This window comes from Danio rerio, chromosome 24 (assembly GCF_052040795.2).
Source record: "Danio rerio strain M-AB ecotype USA chromosome 24, GRCz13ab, whole genome shotgun sequence".
NCBI lineage: Eukaryota > Metazoa > Chordata > Actinopteri > Cypriniformes > Danionidae > Danio > Danio rerio.
In genome coordinates this window covers 28,186,441-28,209,195 of record NC_141044.1, presented here as the reverse complement: position 1 = coordinate 28,209,195, position 22,755 = coordinate 28,186,441, and the positions used below count along the sequence as shown (strand labels likewise).

General features: G+C 36.1%; 1 protein-coding gene across 1 annotated transcript; it reads left to right on the top strand.

Moving 5' to 3' along the window:
- The first annotated feature begins 56 nt into the window (after nt 1-56).
- On the top strand, nt 57-21,066 carry slc51a (solute carrier family 51 member A). Its single transcript, NM_001004546.1, is given in 8 exon segments — nt 57-207; nt 3,418-3,569; nt 3,760-3,833; nt 5,403-5,561; nt 6,625-6,736; nt 15,079-15,225; nt 15,323-15,428; nt 20,421-21,066. Coding segments are annotated over 8 exon segments (981 nt in total). The 5' UTR covers nt 57-131; the 3' UTR covers nt 20,576-21,066.
- The last annotated feature ends 1,689 nt before the right edge of the window (nt 21,067-22,755 follow it).

The following is a 22,755-nucleotide window of genomic DNA, read 5'->3' as shown; positions in this document are numbered from 1 at the left end:
CAAAACACAAGTCAGGTTTCTCCTCCATTTATTAGTTTCACGAATGCTGGAACTAACCGGTGCTTACTGTCAGCTTTCAAGGACTATAGTTTACCCTGGACCTCTCAAATAAACCGGGATTATCTCTGAAAATGGAGACGTCCAACTTTACACTATTCGATCCGAGATGCAGAGCAGAGGCTCCGTTCGCTATCGATGCTATTAAGCGTAAGTTTGTCCTTAATATGTTGTATACTGTAGTAAAGACTAAATTATATTACAGTATTTATAACAGTTTATCAGTTAACTACATGTTAAACTACATCATTCATTAATAAAGTGTTGTTGTTATTATTTTAATTTTGTTTGACAACACTTCTGGAAGGTTTTTACACTAAAACTGTAGTGAACACTGTATAAAGAGCCCTTTATTAAACTTCAGTTGCAGCAGCAGCAACTGTCATAGCTTTGTAAGTTTGTAATTTCCATTATTTTCCATCTGAATATTATAAATAATAGTCAGCAGTCTTAAAATTGGTCATATTTTGTTCTTGAGTATTACATTTATGTATATAAAAAACAATAACCCAACTCCAAAAACAATGACATATATTATGTTCCAGCAATGTATAATAATGCATATAGATTGTAATATAGTTATAATATACTCTAGGATAATATTAAACTAGGACAGTTTTAAAATTTGACAGGGAGACCTGTCATTTTTTTATTCCAAAATAAATTTATTGGGTTTTGTTTGAACTACAGAACAAAATACATAAAAAAAGACAAATGGTCAAAAATGTGAAATTAATATATAAGTGAATTACAAAAATATTAGCATTGCATAATTTAAAAAAAATAACAATGTTTAATACATGTTTGTACCTTGCATTTCACAGCTTTCCAGTGTGCACTGGTTAAACAAATTTGTTAATTGTTGCTGAAATGTAAGACATCTGAACAATACAATAAGACACCAACATCAAAAAATGTTGCATTGTCCACCTGGTTAAAAAAGTGTTGAGAGGGGGTCCATATTTCATAAAAATCTTGTAGTTTTCCTTTGACAGTGTTTCTCCAGAGCAAGATTGCTAGTCATTTCTTCAATCCACTGGCTACAGGATGGCCTTTGAGTTGTTTTTTTTTCAATTTAAAGTAATAACACGCTTCACTTTGAGTAAACTAAAATCTAATAGTTTGAGTTTGTTTGTGTTTAGATCCAGGTTTACAAGGTATATATGAAATAAACATAATTTGGGAACTATTTTCTTCAATTAATTTACCAATCATCATAAGGATCTCTTTTCAAAATCTTTGGACCTCATTGCACTCCTATACACAATGATAAAGGGTACCCAGGCACACCATTAATTATTTCGATAAAAGCATTGACAAACGGATGGCATGCAGTGTTTATATATAGTAATAAAAAATCCTAAAGGTATAAAAACATTCCCCTGAAAACTGCAGATGATATCTCGCACTGCTTCCCACTCGCTGTTGATAAGAAGTGAATATCCTGTGGTTCATCGCACCTGAACTTGAGTGCGCACACATGGCATGATGATAATGTTCAATGGCACTAATGTGGATCCTTTCCAGGCACCACCCTGAGCTGTAGTAGACTAAATGTGTGTCAGATCCACATTCTTATTTTAATAGGTTTCATCTGTAGTCAGATTCACTATAAAATGAGAGTAAACGGCAGTTATTGCTAACGGAAGGTTTGTTTTGTCCCCAGAACTGTACGTTCACATCTACTGTTTCAGTTGTGCAATTCATGTAAATGTGTTCTTGTTTTAATGACTGATGAAAAAGTACTTGCACTGTAATTGGTGAATGCTTGGTTTATATGGTCAGTTGAGCAATGCAAGTGAAAAAAATATAAAACAGCAGACACCTGGTTTGTGTAAAAACCACACACCAGCATGGAAAGCATCATTAAACTGAGATCATATGGATTCTGAGCACACTGTGTGTTGGGTTTGCGTAACGTTTTTGTATGTTTGCCTGGAATTTTCCAGTGTATGCTTCATTAATGGAAAACACATGGATTGTTAGGAAGTGATTTATAAGATTTCAAAAGCCAATTATTGTTTTTAAAAAATTTGAAAAGTGATCAAATGACTTTTTCTATTCCAAGACTTATACATAAAAATGTGGATGTTTTTTCCTCTGTATATCTTCCTTTGTGTTCATCAGATAAATGAAGCTCAAACCGGTTTTTAACAAGTAAAAACTGAGTAGTTTAAATTAAATAGAATTTTGGGTGAAGGATCTCTTTAAAGGTCCAGTGAAATTAAAATAACCCTTTTTTAGATGTTAGTATCAGTGTAAGATCTGTTCGCTAGTGTGCTAAAAAACAATAACAAAATTTACATTTAGAAGTTATAAAACTGAAATAAACATCTAAAGCTTGTAGTTTGTCACTTTCATCTAAATGGATCAACGTTTTTTTTTTTTTTACATCAAATCTTCCAACCAATCAAATGCTTTCTCTAGCATCTGATATGCCCCGCCCCCTTCAAGACGCTTTTCATTTCAAGCAGATATAGCTGCAATCTCCAAGTGGGAGGTATTGCACTGCAAGTAGGTTGAAAGTGGGAGGGATTTATGCCGCAGGTGGGCTGGGTTTAGGTGGTGTAGGTGAATTCGACATTAATAAAATACATCAGGTTACCGTAAAGATGGGTTTAGGGTTGGGGTAGGTATAGACATTCATAAAGCACAATATTGTACTATGTGTCACATACAAGACATAAAAAATAATACGTTTTTTTACAGCCCACCTGGAGCTCAAGTCGAACCCACTTGGAGATGGCTCCAACCTCTGTTTATACCCTTCTTTTTCATTTGCTTTTCTTTTGATGCGCTTGAACTCAACCACTCTCACTGGAAGAGCTGTGATAAAAACAAAATGCTATTGCCGGTTTTTTAAAAAGAGGAGGAGCTACTCTTTGGAAAGGGTACCTAAAGAGGTGGAATGGTACAGTTAGCTTTTTATACCTTTTGACAGTGAAAGTGGACATAAAAATATACTATAACAAACTCTACTGTAAATGTCAGTGGAAATGGGCCATAAGTCCTGCCCTCTCTTTGTGTTTAAGTTGAGATAACATCAAATGTCCAATAAAAAATACGCATTTCAAAGCACTTCACAAGATCAGTTATCAAAGTATATTAAATATAAGTGTTCTTCATAAGTAAATTTTTATAACAGACATGGCATTAAGTTAAAGCTAAACTAGTGTAGTGTGACAATGTTAGCTGTTAGAGTTTAGCTGTATCCACCCTAAATCATCCCTATATGTCTAATATGAGCCTGCTTCTGGCTAAAAGTTACAATATCACAATTGTCCCCCAAAAAAGTTGGAAAAACAAACAAGAAATGTCATGCGCAAATGATCAATACTGTTTCTGATGGTTGTTTTTCAGAGCTGGATATCTTTGGCAAAGTCCTCTACACTGTGCTGACTTTAATGGCCACAGCATCCATGCTGGTATTCATTGAAGAATGCATCTACATCTATAAAAAAGTGCCGGCACATAAAAAAAGCACCATTATCTGGGTAACCGGAGTAGCACCAGTGAGTTTTGTAAAGTTTTACTCCTAATCACTCCTAATTTGAATTGACATGTCAGGTTTGAGCTTTATCTGCGTCCCACCCAAGCGGAAACACAAACTCAATATACAGTTAGTCATTTCTAGTGTGTTACCGCCTGAGTGATTATGAGTCTCAAGTTCATTTTCACTTCACAAGTTTATCTATTTTTCAGGTCATGGCTATTATGTCTTGTTTGGGCATGTGGGTTCCAAGGGCCACAATGTTCACTGATATGACATCAGCCACGTGAGTTCAACATTAACACTCTGTGTTTTTCCCACTGTGAAATGCACAAGAAAGCAGACCTTAGATTATTTAACTGTATTTCAGTGGTGGTACATTTTCAATGGTGTTTCCATACTACATAGATAACTTTTAGTCCCAGATATTTTGTTTTATACAGGCTAGGGATGTATAGTACTGTGAAAATATGCAATTTATCTTCTAGCAATTGTTTTTTAACTCATTTATTTATAAATGATCGTGTAATATATATTTTATTGATCTAATTAAATCTAATTATGGCTTAAAATACTACCATTAATAACATTTAGATTTTAAAAATGCAGATATTTGAAATATTTTGTCCATATATGTCTTGTATCACCTGCTATTATTTACCATTGTTTTGATACCTTTATATTGTATGTGTATGTACATGCATGTATTTATTTAATGATATACTTGTAATTTTTATTAATATTATATTTGTAATAATTTTTTATGCTTTGTTTTGTATGTTTTGTTTGTAAAAGTTTCAAAAAAATAATAAAGACACAATTTACAGAGACATAAAGACATTAATAGTGTTTAAAAAAATTCAGATATTTTAAGTTCATTTATAAATTAATTTTAAGAGGATCATGTGCTTATGATTGCTTGCAGCTGGCCCCGCATTATTCAATTTATGAATCACCAATCAGACGATTCCTAAGCCACTATAAATACCCTTACTTCTATAAAACAGCCATCTTCGTTTTGAAGAACCCCCCCTTCCACCAATACTCCTCCTCCTTTCCTAGATGGGTAGGACAGTGGCTCAGTGGTTAGCTCTTATTAAGCCAGCCAACGTTTCTGAGCGGAGTTCACACGTTCTCCCCATGCTCACATGCTTTTCTCCCGGGTTCCCCAGTTTCCTCCCATCGCCCTAAAACCTGCAACTTAAGTTAATTGACAAATCCAAATCAGCACCATAGACATGCTCCTAGTAAGTAGTTATCTCTTAAGAGCAATCGCTATCTGTTCATTAGCTACTACAGCAGGGGAATTCTCGAGATCTACCTGAGCTCAAACTCCCCTCTCGCCTTGCAAACAGGAGGGAGCCCCATGCTCGAGGATCTTTTGAGCTCAGGACTCTCAGGACAGCATGCCAAACAACTTTTATGATCAATCATCAGCCTCGTGTGAACTCTTGAATCATTATTAGTTATAGCATTTAGTATATTTGTATTTATTTTCTGCTCTCTATTCTAGCCAATAGCATAACTGCATCAACTTGTAAAGTCTCAATACTACACTTTCAAATGATTTTATAACAGTGTCATTAATTTTGGTGAGTTATAATAATAAAGGAGAACATAATGATAGCAAGGCCACATCTGATTGGTCAAATTTGAATAAACAACCTGTGCAAGCATCACATAAAATACATGTATTTTGTCTCACCTCTGTGCAATACAGATATTTCATACTATTATTATTGTAATGATAACTACTTTGAAATATCATGCAGCCATAGCAAATAGCGTTTAATTGGAGAAAAGAATTTGGGAGCATGCGAGGCACTAATAAACATATTTCTGACTCTTTTGCCAGATACTTTGCAATTGTGGTCTTCAAGTTCCTGATTCTCATGATTGAAGAGGTGGGAGGGGACAATGCTTTTCTCAGACGCTGTGAGAAACAGACGTTTAAGATCAGCACAGGACCTTGCTGCTGCTGCTGCCCATGTCTGCCAAATGTCCCCATCACACGGTAAATCAATCTTCAAGTGTGCTTCTCATGATGCCATAATGCAAAAATCTATGCACAGCCCTTAGTTGGTGGTGGATGTTGCTAGGGTGTTACTTGCTAGGACATTTTAAAGGATGTTTAGTTTATTTGCATGGGTGCATATACCCAATATACTCAGAAGTCTACCCTCCAATGGGGCTAGCTTGATTAAAAATTAGATATATTTTGATTGACTTCCAACAACCTTGTTTATTTGAATATCCAGGGTTATCAACAATCTTAGCAAACCAACTTTCAGGCATTATTAAGTCTTATAATATTTTCAGGAAGAAATTGGGAAATTAAAAATAGATTTGTATTAGGAATTTGATTTGCGTTTATTTATTTATTTAATTATGTTTATGAGTATATCGTTGTTATTATTTTTATTTTTTTAGATTTACTTTAGTAGTTTTTAGAATATGACTTGACCCCTGAACACTAAACCACTTTAGCAGATTACCAATAAAAACATGACAAGCTTCCTTTACAGCTATTTACATTTTTTTAAGTTATTTTAAAATATATAAATAGTTTCTGGTTTTAATTAACGATAAAAACTTTGGAAAATACTAAGTAATTCAGGACTATACTATACTCCAGGACTATTATCACCAATAATTCTTGATAGCCTGTATAGATTAAAGGAATCACTAAATTGCACCTCTGTATTACTAATAGACATTCTGATCTGGGCCACCTGTTTAAAGGTTTGCTATTAGTTACCCAAATCTCCAACTGGATGTCTACTAGATGAATGCACCTCTGGGCATTCAACTCTTCTTCAAACATGAGCTCTTTATCAGGCTTAGTGTGTAACCTAAAATGAGCTCCTCGGGGCCATTGCACTCGTAGCTATCTGAAAGAAGTTTGCGGCTCCTGGAACCAGTGGTTTATATCAGTGTTATGTAAGACTTTCATTATCAAATTCAGTGTACATAGTTAAATGCAATTTAAGCATACTTTATGTGTGACACCTGTGGGTGGGATCATTTGACCTGGAATGTTTAATCTGAGAAAAAAACTGATGTGTGTTGATTTTCAGACGATCTCTGTTCATATTGAAACTGGGCTCCTACCAGTTTGCACTGATGAAATTGGTCCTCACCATCTTTTCTATTGTCCTCTGGACAAATGGCAGCTTTAGTTTAGCCAATGTAAGTATAGATTTGTGCAATTGTATAAATAAATACATACATTTTATTTATAAATTTCAATGACTTCTTCACCATTAAACTATAATTATCATGATTAATTATTGACCAATGCCCTTCTGAACTTATCTTTCTGATTTTAAATGGAATCTGAGAGGTTTTTGTTCTTCCAATAAATGCATGATCACTTAAAAAATCAAAATGTTCATTAATGGGTCAAAAATTAATCCATATGAATTAAGCTTTTTTATCTAAGTCCTCTGAAGAGACTTTATTTAAAATGCTCTTCATACATCAACACTGATCAGCAAGAGCTACAGAAACTCATACTTGCTTAACACATGAGAGCAAACCTGATTGGTTTCTATAGAAGCTCAAATGTGCCGTGTGACAATCAACTTAATTGGTGCAAATGTGTTAAACAAGTACGTTTGAGCTTCTGTGACAAAGTCTAAGGGCTTTATTTTAACTATCTAGGTGTAAAGTCTAATGTGCATGGCGCAAAAGCATTAAGCGGGTATCCGAATGCACTTTTTCTATTTTAAGGATTGAAAAATACGCTTTGTGCCTTGGCATAAGGCCTAACAGGTTTCTACTTATTCTCTTAATGAGTTATGGATGGGGCCAGACAGAATCTGCTGACATTTTTGCTATTTCAGCAGAAAATTTCGTTAAAAAAAATCTGTGGATTTATGCGGAATGGTTTTGGGAGTATGATAACTAAAACCTTAATATATGAAATAAAAATAATACATTTGTAACTTTTATTTAATGTTTACAAAGCAAATCCAATTAAATCCACTTATTTAGTAAACAAAGCAAACTCTCATATAATAGATCTGCTAAAAGACAGAAAATATTACTTTACGAACTGTATTGTAAATAAATCAAATGAACATTTTCATATTATTATTATTATTATATCACAATAATAATAATGAAATTAATTTAAAACTGAATAAATATAAATGTACAGAAATTTACCTAAGTAAAAACTTAGACTGAATCATGGGCTAAAAATCTGTGGAAATCTGCAAATTTCTGCGTGTGCAGATTTCGTGTGGGCCTACTAATGGGTGTTTTTTGAGCATAACATACATTAAACCAATTAGAGTCTCATCTCCCATTCCCTTTAAGAGTCAGTTATTTACATGCAGACTTAGGTAAAAACTAAGTGGAAAAACTGAATGCTTCACTAGTGAGAAAACAGTTAAACAGACTGTCTGCAGCACGGATAATGAACAAGCCTCCTTAATTCAGCCTCTTTAACTCTTTACTTTACTTCTTTACTTTCGTGGATAAGGAAACGGTGTTGCACGCACTTCATTGTAAACATCCATTAGCCAACATATTTAATTTCGTTTGTTAAGTGCAAAGATTTGTTTCAAAACTATTTTTAAATTCAGTTTTAATTTCCATCAAACAAATAAATGAACAATAATAACGAAGTGTGGTCTGAGTTGTATCCAAACACACTTGCTATTCTTATGCCCCTTATGGTGATGCATACATCTCCAAACCTGACAGGTGGACAAATCGAAACTTGTATTTATTAAAACAAATATAAATATGCATATAATAAATATTACTGCTGATAATAATAACATTAAACAAATGCAAATTGTCATAAATAAACTTGAAAAAAGCCCCTCGACATGAACAACATTTGGTGCCGTCACCCAGATAGAGATTGAAATCATCAAATTCTCAACAATTTGCCACTGAAGACTAAAATCCACCAGAATTCAATTTGAAACTTCAAGATCAATGAAACTTCACTCCAGATGGAATCTTTTCAGCTTAACGGCAATTTGAAGTCACTCAGCGGAGGTCACAAATTCTCAACTATTTTCTGACTGCAATTCTGGTGTACACTGACTCTACCTTAATATAAAGATCAGACTTCAATCCAGACTAAATCTTTTCAGCTCAACCTCGATTTGAGATTAAAATAATTAAATCATCAACAATTTGCCACAGAAGACTGAAATCCACTGGAATTCAAATTGAAACTTCAAGATCTGTGAAACTTCACTTCAGACAGAATCTTTTCAGCTCAACGACAATTTGAAGTCACTCAGCGGATGTCACAAAATATCAACTATTTGCTGACTGCAACCCTGATGGACGTTGAAACTTCCTGAATTCAAAGATCATACTTCAATCCAGACTGAATCTTTTCAGCTCAACCTCGATTTGGTGAGTTCACGTTATTAAAAGAACTATACAGACCAGGTTATCCTCTGCTCCGTCAGAGTAGAGTTAACAAACAGCTGCATGGTTTGTTTAACAGAAAAAGTTATCCTTAATTTCAATAGAGAAGGAAAGTTTATCGCTTGTTTAGTCAAGAAAGTTAAGCCTTACTTGCTGTTTATGGTTTCTTTTATTTCAAGAGTTTACACTTAGCTGATGATTGATTATAAGCTAATTTGGCATGCTGTCCCGGGATAGAGCCCTGGGCTCATAAGATCCTCGAGCCCTGGGCTCCCTCCCATTGCAAGGCGAGAGGGGAGTTTGAGCTCAGGTAGATCTCGAGACCTCCCCTGTCATGGTGGCTGAAGAGCAGATAGTAGTTGCTTTTTAAAGAGATAAGTACTAGGTAGGAGCAAGTCTATGGTGTTGATTTTGATTAGTCAATAAACTTAGGTTGCATGTTTTTGATCGGTGGGGGGAAATCGGGAAACCCGGGGGAAACTCACATGAGCACGGAGAGAACGTGCAAACTGCACAGAAATGTCTGCTGGTTTGGTAAAGCCTGAAACCAGAGACGTTCTTGCTGTGAGGCAATAGTGCTAAGCACTGGGCCACCGTGTCACCTATCTAGGAAGGAGGAGAAGTAGGGGTGGAAGGGGGGATTCTTCAAAACGAAGATATCGGTGATACGTAACCCATGGTATTTGCAGTAGCTTAGGAATTGTCTGATTGGTGCATTGTGAATTGGATAATGCGAGTCCAGCGCTAGCAATCATAAGCACGTGATCCTCTCAAAATTAGTTTATAAATAAACTTCACTTATTTACACTCTGTTCAGCCAGAGAAGTTTAGCAATACAAGCTATTTTTTGTTATCCCTTGTTCAATCTTGAGTTTTAGCTACATGTGCTTATATTGTTACCCTCTGTTTTGGCAGAGAAGAAGTTACTATACTTTGAACAGAAACGTTTTAGTATTTTTATTTGTACTCACAAAATATTCTGAAAGAATACGAGACTAAACCCCACAGCTGGAAAAGGGTAGTTTAGCGACTCCTTTATTGTCAGATCAGGATTTCAAATTGCTGCTAGGACAGCACATGGACTCAGCCAGACTAAATTAGACAGAAATTTAGCATTCACCCCGATAATGTTTGGACATTATAGATGAATGCAAGAAAGTGCTTGATGCATCCATTCTCAAAAATAATGTGAAAGGCATTATCTGCTGCAACAGAGAATTTAATTTATCTCTGGCTGAGAGACAACAAGCTCAGGCTAAATCAGAATTAGAAAATCAGATCCAAGACCTCCGTGCTAAGATAACCTCATTAACAACACAACTGAACCTCAAGAAATCAAAAACTGACATTGAAGAAGTTAGTCAGCCTGATAATAAACATCCTGACTTACAAACTGTCTTTGAAACCGACATTTCCATCCAGTCGGTGAATAATATGCAGGCCCAGATTAACCAATAGGCCTCATTGGAGCGGCAAACAGCAGCATGAGTGGCGTAGCTCATAAAGCGCATGGCAACATGTTTTGACACGATTGATCATGAATCCGGTTCGAATCCAGGGTCTGGTGAACTCATTCTTTCTTTTTCCCCCACTACTTATCAGATTTTACTTTTCATCACAAGCAAGACAAGTAAGAATCATTAAGTGTGTGTATTATGGAAGACTCAGATTTATGAAACTGAACTGGATTGGAGAGGTGTTATATCCAAATCATATGCATTATATGTTTGTAGAAGTTATGCATTAAAAAAATAGCCTTAACTTAACTTAACTTAACTTAACTATAAATTTTAGTACTGTTTCAGTGAACTTTAACAAATATATTAAAATCCATTAATTTTCACTAGTTGTATTAGTATATATTTTTCAAAGTATGCTTTAAAATTTAAATCCTTTAAAAATAAGTTAAATCTTTGTAGAGTATAAATATGTGTACTGTATTTTATTTATATTAAAATGTGGGCAATACATTATAGAATAATTTTATTAAAAAATACTATATTAATCTTATTTTTTAATTCAACTGTTGGGGTGCAGCCAGGTAGGGGGGCTACAGGACATTGTGCCCAGGGGCCTCTGAATTTTTAATCCCCACCTGGTGACATGCCAGTAGGTTCAGTGGAGGTTTGTGGTGCTAGGAGAAGATCTCAGGGAATTGAGAAAATTGAAAATTTACACTACAACACTTCTGTTGTTCAAATTCAAACACTAGGACCTAAAGAAATAGACAGTCTTAAAGCTTACCTTTAGCATGTACAAATTCAGAGTTTAGCAGAGCACTGATCAGCAAAATGTGTCTTTATGACAGGTCATTTACAGAAGTCACCCAGCTGATGTCTCAAATTCTAACAAAATCTGAATTCAACACCTTTGAGTCAGCTGTGACTCACAACAAGCCAGTGAGGATGATTTGACAGAGGGTGTTTTGAAAATTCTGAAGAACATTATTGACCCAAAGATTGACAGGTCAAAATTGACTTGTTTTGTGCAAAGGAAAGATAAATCTGTGAGTGAATTCACTGAGAGATTTTGTCGGCCATCAGTGGATTGGCTGATAATTCTGAGGGTGTGATAAGGGACCGCTAAATGATAAGGGACCACTAGTCCGCATCTGGTCAGATGTTCTTGCACTTGAATACAGAAAAACACAGCCATTTGTTAATATACCTTGTTTACCACCACTCTCAGAAATAATCTAGACAGTTTCATTTTGTGGGACAGGGACTCTGATATCATAAATGGAGTCAGGATTGAAGCAGCCGCCACTAAGGTCAACACAGGAAAGACATCAAATCATAAATGTCTTAAGAAAAATATATTTTGCCATTACTGTGGTAAAAAGGACACCGTATGAGGGAGTGTAGGAAAAACAAGAAGACCTTTAAAGAGACGAACAGGGTAAATCAGCTTCAGAACAGTTTGCTAACTGCCTTCAAGCTAGATCCATTGAATTGTTTACAGAGGTGCTATCCAATTTTTGGCTGTGAGTACTTAATGTCCCAGTTAATTTACAATTAAGATGAATGACTCTTTGTAAAATGACACAAAGGAAACTTTTTTTTTTTTATTAGGAACTCTGCTTAAGTCCACTCACAGCCTTGAACGCATATTCCAATCAAAACCCATTCAATTCAGTTCATTGAATAATAGTTGTGTCTCACATTTCAAAGTTTGCCTACTTCAGCCGGGGACTGAACAGGACACACAAACCAGTGAGGATCCCAGGGCAGAACGGAACACAATAGGCTTCATCCTGTAGTGAAGACTCCCTATTTTCCCCATCTATTAGACCATCCTCACCTCACTGTTTTATAGGTGTCATAACTTTAAGATTAGAAGACAGAAAAAACAACACTATTCGATCACCAACTTAACACAACCACTATACGATCACCTGAATAACTAGACATATGAACTGTACTGTTTGATCATACAAGTCTATGCATGAATACTGCTCGTCTGCTGTTTCTTTGTTTTCTTTTGAGCAGGTGAACACATACCACTGCTTTTTCACAAGAAACACTCTGTTCCAGAGCATCACCTCAGAGATTTATGAATGACAGGAAGTCATCAGATCAACTCTGTGCTGGAGAAGAACCACCAAGAAACTGCAAGCTATTCACAAGCCACAGACTTTCAGAAGATCTACAATTTGAATATTTGATTTTTTTTGTGTCATCATGTAGAATTTATGACATTACCATTGATTGTTGTAAACGTGTGAACAGTTGTGAAATCTACACTTACATCTGTGTAGATACTGAAAATGACACAGAATAAGGTAAATGTTCCTGTAACTTTTTCAAGTTACATGACTGGAAGATAGGGCCTATGTTATCAAACCGAAGCCAATGATTTTTAGGAATGCTTTAAATGTATATTTTTGACAGTTTTTTAATAACTCTCAAAGGGGGAGCTGTGGAAATATAAATTTATATAATCTAGTTTCAAATTGCCTATTTATGACTGAAATGTTATATTTTTTGGTTTTTAATTAGCTAATTTCATTCAAAACTCTAGCTAGGGTGTGACATCAAACCTTTTGCTTCCTGAGCACAGGCTGAGCTAAAGTGATGCAAATGCTATGGGCATGGTCTTAATGACAGTGTGTTTGTCTTCGGGTGATACTTTAAGGCCACAGAAACCCGTTTGTTGATAAACTCAATGAGGTCAGAGCTGGGGAAATGTTGTTAACCTTGCTGACCCCAATATTTCATTTGATCACTGTATGCTACTGTTTATGTTGATAAGATAAGGGCTGGCAAAATGCTGTTTGTCTTGCCTCTTCCTATAACATATTACAGACTAACGTTAGACTTTTTAGATTTGTAAGAGACTCCTGTAATGACTGCAGAACAACCAACATGTCTCAATAAAGAAATTTTTCTGCTTATTCGAGTCTCCTGGACTGGGTTCTCATTTATAATTTTTTTTACAACAGTGCGAGCAATGCGCCTTAACACACCTTCTTTTTAGACTGCAACACCCATGAGTCCACAAAGTGGCACAAATGGATTCGATATTTAAATAACGTGGTGCAAAACGTGAACATTAGGGTTGCGCTGGTCTGAAAATAGCAACAAATCGCACCAAATACTTATTGCAATGGGTGTAGGATAGGGCACTAAATGCTGTACATGTTATTGATTGGTCAGTGTTTACTCAATGGAGCAGCGAAAACTAAAAAATCTAAATCAGATTGTGTAATAAAGTGATCATGTGTCTAAGGAGAACCTGAATTAAACCACTCAGTTGCTTTAGGAAGATTATAAATGTCAGAGTTTTGGGTGAAAATAATAATCAAAATAATCAAAAATGTATTTTTGAGATTTGATTAAAAGTATCTGCATTTCTGTTCCAAATTTTGACTAATTGGCAGTGTTGGGTAATGTTACTTTTTAAAATATTAAAATTTTAAGCCAATTTTTAACCATTTTATCTTAATCTCATAAAACAAGCAAACAAACAAACAGACAAAAAGCTAAATAACATAACATACTTGCACATTACATTTCTAAAAGGTAACTATTAAGTAACATTTAGTTACTTTAAAGGGTTTCTATGATGAAACTAATCTTTTGAAAGCTGTTTGGACAGAACTGTTAGTAGATATAGTGTGTTCACAGTCATATTGAAGTGATAGAAACACAATAAGTCTCCTTTTTAATTTCATGACGTTAAAATATTATCCAAATACCTCCCATTTTGAGGCTGACCATAATGTGACGTTGGAGTGGTTTCCCCGCCACCGAATTGATTGACAGCTGCGTTAACATGTCTCAGTAGTAACGCGTATAATAATTTCAACAAGACAGGACGGGATTAAAAGATCAGCTCTCTGTGATCATTAATCATCATCAAATGTGATCAAGAATGAGTTTTACAAGATTAAAAAGTTTTAAAAACAGTTTTGTAATTAATCACAGCAATTTTACCATCTTTATCACCACAGCCACATGTCACTTCAATTATAAAAGAAGATGCTTCAATCCTGGTTTGCGGACGTTAAATCAGGTTTATTTTGTACATTAACATAACAGATATCCATACAGCAGTGGATATTAAAATTTATCCTCTCACATTTGCATGCAAAAACAGTGCAATGTTAAACATGCACGCTGTGTGTGTCGAAAGGCTTGAATTAACCCCACAACAAATACATCAAATAATCATTGGAAAAGTTCTCACAGTAGTATTTCTCACTATCGTTACATGAGATCTGCTTCCTTCATGTCTGTCACTGTGCTGTTTATCTGACGTAGCCGAGGCGGAAATTGAGGCACACTCTGACAGGCACGTGGTAACGGTGGGCGGGGAGAATTACCATTGAAGGCACAGGCCACAAAAACCTCTACATTTTGTCTAGAGCAGAAAATTTTAACATTTTAAAAAGTATAATAAATAATCTGATGGGTGTTTTAAGCTGAAACTTCACAGACAATATTATGGAGACACAAAAGACTTAAATCTTGAAAAGGGGGTAAAATAGGTGGCTTAAGATCGCTATATAATACTTTACCCAACACTGCTTATGGATGTGTTTTAATGATTAATGATGACACAATTTAGATTCTAGGATGAATTAACACTTTGAGACAGATTTGCTAAATGTGCTTTTCTGTGGGTTCTAGGTTTCGGCAAGTGGAGCGGCCATATGGATAAACTCATTTATTGGCGTTCTCACCATTATCGCCCTTTGGCCTGTTGCGATCATGTTCATGCATGTGCGAGAGGCATTGCGCACTTTAAAAATAGTCCCTAAATATGCCATGTATCAGGTTTGTCTGTTTAACTCTACTATTTTAAAACATCCACAGTTTTCAGTATTGCCAGAATGATTATTACCCATGATTCAATAATTATATCTGTCCATAGTTGGTGCTGATCCTGAGCCAGCTGCAAACAGCCATTATTAACATACTGGCATTGAATGGGACCATTGCCTGTTCGCCACCCTACAGCTCCCAGGCCCGTGGATACAGTGAGTGACATCATTTTTTAGAACATAACATAACAGTCCTGTTGACCTGTTCATCATAAAATGAAAATTTGATGTTGATTTACTCAGGGCATGCAAGATTTTTAGCTGAAATTGCAGTCATTGGTGGTAAATGTCAATTTAGGATAAAACAAAACATTAACAGAAAAAGCTAAATGAATACCCATGGCATGTTATGATACTCTGAGCTCTAATGAATGGAAATGATCCGTCTTCAGAGCTGAAATTCAGTGCTGTCCTTAGCAATGACAAGACATTGCAATGTTTTTTTAGAAATAGAAACAGTGGTGCGTTGACCACCCTGTTCCAACGGCCCACGAGTTTCAATTATGGCAGCTGAGAAGGTCAATATTTTTGTTCTTCTTGAAATCAAATAATAGTTGGTATAACTGTGTTTAATACAGAAAAAATAAGCTTGATGTTACAGTCACTTCCCTTGCCGTCCAGAATAAAAGTAAACAGAATTTACTGGGAATACAGAATTTCTTTAATACCCTGTGTTTAATGTACATGTTGCTGCTGAATGAACTAACATTTATTACACACGCACCAAACAAGAGTTAACTAATCTCAAACCATGTTGCACACCATTGTGCAACTTTCCAGGGAACATGGTGTTCAACCCCTAAACCATAGCAAAACAGATCTGGCAATGGCTGTCCCTGAGCTGTTTCTCAATATGTGTTCTTTAGCATCCTTGTGTTCTCATGTAATGTCATCATAACCGCCAAAGATTAGTTCCAAAACTTAAGACTGCAAGATCAGAGGACACCTGAAAATTCCCAGGTGCATTCTTGATATCGAGGATCCACCGATGCAGAAGTCCCAGAAGTCATTGTGCTGATTCTGAATAAAAGCGATGGGAAGAGCAGCATTTTATACCTGTTTATTATTAAAGTTCAGGGATGTAACTTGATTATCTCTGGAGATTCCCTAAACGAGATGGTGAAAGTAAATATTAACATGGAAATCTTAATAATGGCATAAACACCTTAAGGGTGTTTATTTGCTGAAATTCGTATTAATATCTGTTTTGTATATTTGTAAGACTTTTGTGCATTTTATATGTATTAAAAAAAGGGAAAAACAATAGATCGTTGTATGCATGCTGTAACGTTTAAATAATTTTCTGTTTAAAACGTGTAAAGGTCACGTGACCATCTGGAAGAACGCAGCATCTCATTTCTCACAGGACGTGTTCTCTGTTCTCGTGGTCTCCTGAGTTCGCTCTTTTGAGGTAATCTGGCAAGAATGGTTTTCACAAGATAGCAAGTATGTTCATTGCGTTCTTGGAATAGAGAAACAGCCATGCACTGTAATTGGTTGAACAATAACAATTACATTGAACCATCTGACCAATCAGAGCAGAGCAGTCTCTCAGGAAGGTGGAGTTTAGGACTGGAACATATTATTGCACCTTTCATGCATACAGACCTTTCCGGAAAATTACCGGCAATTATGTTTCTGATCTGTATGTTTGAGCATTCCCTTTTTTAATACCCTGGTAAATTCGTTCTGGCAATTTTCCGGAAAGAGATGTTGTTACTTTACCGGTAATTTCCCAGAATGCTGCTCTGTGTGAACGCAGAAGGAAGACTGCCGGAAAGAGCGTGTTCACACTTACAACACACTGATGTGAAACGTGTACTCCAGACAATCAGAACACTCACACACATTCACATCTGCGCTGTTTATGAAAATAAAAGACTTTGAATATTTTTCCAGACACATTTAGCTGCTAGTTGTTATGCAGATAACATTTCTATGTTCTTTCTTAATGCCAACTGTGTAAAAAATTATCTATAAAATGCTTCTGATAAGCCGTTGTTTGTTTACCTTCAAGCGCTTCTTCAGTTGCTTGACGTGTGTGCATGTGAAGCAGCCGGTGAGCGCCAGCACACACACATATTATGTACATCTCGACATGCGAAAGTTTCCCTCCTTATGTTTTTTTCGAAGTTGTTCACAATACTCCTTCTACAGGCTTTTTAATGTAGTCAAGTGTTTACAAATACAAGCTCTGCCATTTAGAGCTCATTTCTGGTTAATGATGGTAGAATTTACCGGTATTTAGATATGGATGTGTGAATGGTCTTTTCTGGAAAAATTCTGTAACATCTCTGCTTGTGTGAACAGCGCTTTTTTGAACTTACCGATAAAGTTGTTCTGCAAATTTTCCGGATATTTACCAATATCACCTTTTGGGATCCTTGTATGGATGATAGACGACTGAAACAAGTAAATACAATCTCTACCTGAGTGAGAGGAAGGACTTTTCCATACCCCATATTAATGTCTATTTGTCATTCCACAAAGAACGAACTAGTGCTGCACACATACAAACCGTAAACAAAGCAGCATTTACATATGATTTTCACAGTACGTCCCGCTACCTCATATTAGCTATCCCTCTCCCCACACACCAATAAACAACATTATCTCCCCCCCTTCACTTTCGTCTGCGAAAGGGTGGCATGAACACCATGAGCACAACCGTTGTTTGCCTAGAGCGCCAGTTACGCTTGTGCCGGTATTGACATGCACACTATAAAAGCTATTGGTGCAAGCTGTAATTTAATTAAATTTGATTGCGCAAATGTTCCGTTACCTCTGCCTCCTCGGGTAACATGCCAAATCCGTTACCACAATTGATATCATTTGCAAACATTGAAGGATTCTTTGTGTTCCCTCTTGACTTGCGTTGTTTAACTAGTTTCGTCACTTCAGCTTTGTTCCCGCTCTGATTTGTAGCAGCTTATCAGAGCATTGTCTTTCACAAATGAGTGATGCTGGTTCTACATGCTGAATTAGGCGAAGTCCCTCTGACGTGTGCCTGGCAAGGGTCATTGACCATATCAATGACCCAACCATTAGGTTGCTTTGTCCTGACCTTAAGAGGGACACTGAGGGAAAAGAGTTGATGTTGCAGTCAGTAAATATATAATAAAAAAAAACTTTGAGCTTTGACTGGGTGACACAGGGGCTCAGTGGTTGGCACTGTAGCCTCACAGCAAGAAGGTCACTGGTTCAAGTCCCAGCTAGGCCAGGTGGCATTTCTGTGTGAAGTTTGCATGTTTTCCTTGTGTTATCGTGGGTTTCCTCTGGGTGCTCCGGTTTCCCCTACAGTCCAAAGACATGCGCTAAATTGGCTGTAGTGTATGAGTGTAAATGTGAGTGTGTATGGGCCTATTAAACTGATCATCCCAAAACAATATTCTGTCATAATTTCCTCACCCTCCATTTGTTCCAAACCCTTTTACATTTCTTTATTCCGTTGAACACAAAGGACAATATATATGATGAGCAATTGACTTCCAGTATTTTTTATACCTATTATAATACCTGCCAACACTCTTGTTTTTTTGGAAAACTCTTGTAATTTCACCCCGCCCCTGGTTCTCAGCTATTTGGTACAGTCTGTAACACCCTCAGGTCGACAACTGTGGCATAGTATCTGATGGCAGCAGCCGCCCAAAACCTGCTCCAAACTACAGTTACTAACCCAGCTCTCAACTGTGTTGTTTAGACAAACATCCTCAAACCCCTATCCCACTGACGCCGAAGCTATATATGCCATATACACTCACTGGCCACTTTTTTAGGTACACCTTACTAGTCCCTGGTAAGACCACTTTTGCCTTCAGAACTGTATTAAACCTTCATGGCATTGATTCAACAAGGTTCTGTAAATATTCCTCAGAGAGTTTGGTCCATATTGACATGTTAGCATCACGCAGCTGCTGCAGATTGGTCAGCTGCACCCATGATATAAAAGTCCTGTTCAACCACATCCCTAAGGTGCTCTATTGAATTAAATAAGAAAATATCCCCCACATCATTACACCACCACCACCAGCCTGAACTGTTGATGATGTATCCATGCTTTCATGTTGTTGACGTTAAATTTGGACCTTACCATCTGAATGTCGCAGCTGAAATCAAGACTCATCAGACCAGTCAACTTTTTTCCAATCTTCTATTGTACAATTTTGGTGAGTCTGTGCGAATTGTAGCCTCAGTTTCCTGTTCTAAGCTGACAGGAGTGCACTACAGTGCTCCTGTAGCCCATCCGCCTTAAGGTTCGACGTGTTGTCCTTTCAGAGATGTTCTTCTGCATACCTCGGTTGTAATGAGTGGCTATTTGAGTCACTGTTGCCTTTCTATCAGCTCGAACCAGTCTGGCCATTCTCCTCTGACCTCTGGCAATTAATAAGGCATATGGGCCCACAAGAGATTTTCTCTTTTTCTGACATTTTTTTGTAAACCCTAGAGATGATTGTGTGTGAAAATCCCAGTAGATCAGCAGTTTCTGAAATACGCTGATCAGCCCGTCTGGCACCAACAATTATGCCACAATCAAAGTCACTTAAATCACCTTTCTTCCCCACTCTGATGCTCGGTTTGAACATCTTGACCTTGTCTACATGCCTAAATGCATTGTGTTGCTGCCATGTGATTGACTGATTAGAAATTTGCGCACAGGTGTACCTAATAAAGTGGCTGGTGAGTGTATACATATTAATGAAATGAAGGTTTTTGCTACTTTCTTGTCTTTCATGACAATTCTCTTTTCCTTTCCTTCCATGCGTTCAAAATAATGAATGCATTGTCATTGAGTGCGTGATTCAACGTGACTGTTCATTTTAATTCAGCAATTTCTTTTTTCAAAAGATAATTAATTCAAATAAAACATAACTTGCATTACATTTTTTAAAAAAGTAACTCAAATATTATTTCTTAATTTTTTTTAGGTAATGCATTACTCATTACTTAGAAAAGTTACTGTTATTTTGTAACTTGTGTTGCGTATAATGCTAATGATAGTGTAGTGCTTTATCCCCAACACTAGAAATTCATAAATGTTCATAAATCCATAAAATTCTTAAAAAGCCAATTGTTTCTGGGGTGAACTGTTCCTTTAAATATTGTCAGGCATTAGTTCCTCACAAAAATACCTTTCATTTGTTTTCACAGTGATGAGCCAGCAGCTGTTGATCGTAGAGATGTTCATCATCACTCTAGTGACCCGTGTTTTATACAGACGTCAATATGAGCCCATACCAGAACCAGATGATGTCGAGGAGAAAAAGACTGTCCTCAGCTCCAAAAAAGCCATAGATGTTGCCTGAGAAGAACCGACTGTTGCGTGTGAATGAATTTGTATAATATATATTTGAGGCCGGTTATTAAAAATGGTCATTACCCTTATATATTCTTCATGTATGCACTTGCTAGTATCTAATATCTTGCCAGATGTTTTTATATTGACATCAATGCAAGTGATTGGGCTGCAGAACTAGATGTTTACACTTTATATTGGGTATATCTGAACAATGATGTTTTTAAACTTCTGTTCCTGCATTGAAGGTGTTGGTCTGTTTATTTTTTGTTAATAGACTATAAAGCATTATTAATCTCATACGTCATTGTGGTGCAGGTTTCCAGTGAAGTCAGATAAAGTCATCTCTATGGCTTAATGATAGGCTGCTTAAAAGAGATGACTTTTGGAGCTGGATAAAGGTCAGCATTCTTTCATGTTGCTAAATTGTACGTTCGTATAATATCCTTTGTAAAATCTGTGCCTTTCTGGTATATTGTTGAATACAGATATTTCAAACAATTGTGCCATTTGTCTATTTTTGGGTTGCTGTTATTAAAACTATTAAAAGTCATTCAAATAAAATGTTATATTTGATTAAAGTTTATTTAAAAATTATTTATTAAATTATTTAAAATAATTGATGTATATTAAATTATATATTATATATATTTATATATATAATATAAATTTATAATATATATATATATATATATATATATATATATATATATATATATATATATATATATATATATATATATATATATATATATATTAGCACATAAAATAGTAAATTATTGCTATGCATGATAAAATATCGATAAACAGATCTATTTTATTGCTATATAAAGCTTGTTGGTTAAATAAAAAAAGATATCTGTTTTTATTTTAGCTGTACTTTAACTCATGAAATCATTTGACATAATTGATGATTATCGGCACAAGTGGGAGGCGTGCATTGGCTTGACCCTGCAGGCTGAGTAATGTAATGTCCCACCAGTGATGATATACAGCCACATCGCACTGCTACAAGTGTAATATTGCGTTTATACAACAGATCGACGGCATAATCGTGTATATAAAAAAAGAAAATCAAACAAAGAGAGTCTAAAAACCCTTTTGTATGAGGAACTACTTTCTTGCTTCATTCATTTACATGTGCAGCTGACTTCAAAACAGTTGCTACTTCACCAATGTCGATTTATAGCTAGTATTTGAATGATTCTCTAACGTAATGTCTGAAGTGAAGACAAAACAGGTGATTTTGCTCACATTTTATGATTTTAAAGCTGAACAGCATGAAATGCCATCAGTCTACAGAGATTTCTTTCGCAGGCCCTTTATAATGTCTCTGGGGGCCCTCTTAATGTGTGGGCCCTTAGAATCCTAATTTACCCCCCTACCGTTGCCTCTGGATCAGCTGTACCTGGAGTTTTTGTCCTCTAAAATCCCATTCACACTGGGCTTCAGCATCAACGATTGATAGAGGATGTGTCTGAAGTTAGGGCTGACGCGATCATCATAGCATGTCAGCCAATAAAATTAGTCTGCAATTGGCTACTGCCTAAGTTGGTTTATTTGCATAAAGCGATCTGATTAGCTGACGCTTCCATCAGCACTAGAAAAGTTGAGAAAGTCCCAACTTCTGCAGCAAGCAACGCCACTGAAGCAGCACTGATGGATCCACAATGCAGTTCGGCAATGCTTGATGTCACCCATTCAAAGTGAATGGGAAGCGTTGAACCTGACGCCCCTTGTGAAGGGGGAGTAAGAGTTTATTATGCAGTCTCTGGTGCCATCTTGTGGATGGACAATGTCAACCGTCTTTGCTCTGCTTAGTGTGGCAGGGTGATGGCCGCAAATGCTGTCTCCGAAATTATAGAGATTTAAAATAGGCTCTATCCTTAAAAGTAAACTGAATAGTTGCAATCTAAACCACTACATTCTTGTCCAATAAAGCCTCAAAAGTACATTATAACTGTAGTGAGTTTATTGATCTGCTGTCACTCTATGTGAGTGTAGTAATACAGAAGGGTTAGGAAGCTGTACGAGTGCTGTTATTGCAGAATATCGCACAGCTATTAGTTAATCAGATTTGAACGAAAAAGAACTGTTGTATAAACAGTTTAAAAACATTTCATGCAAATTTGTGTACATTTTAATATATATATATATATATATATATATATATATATATATATGTGTGTG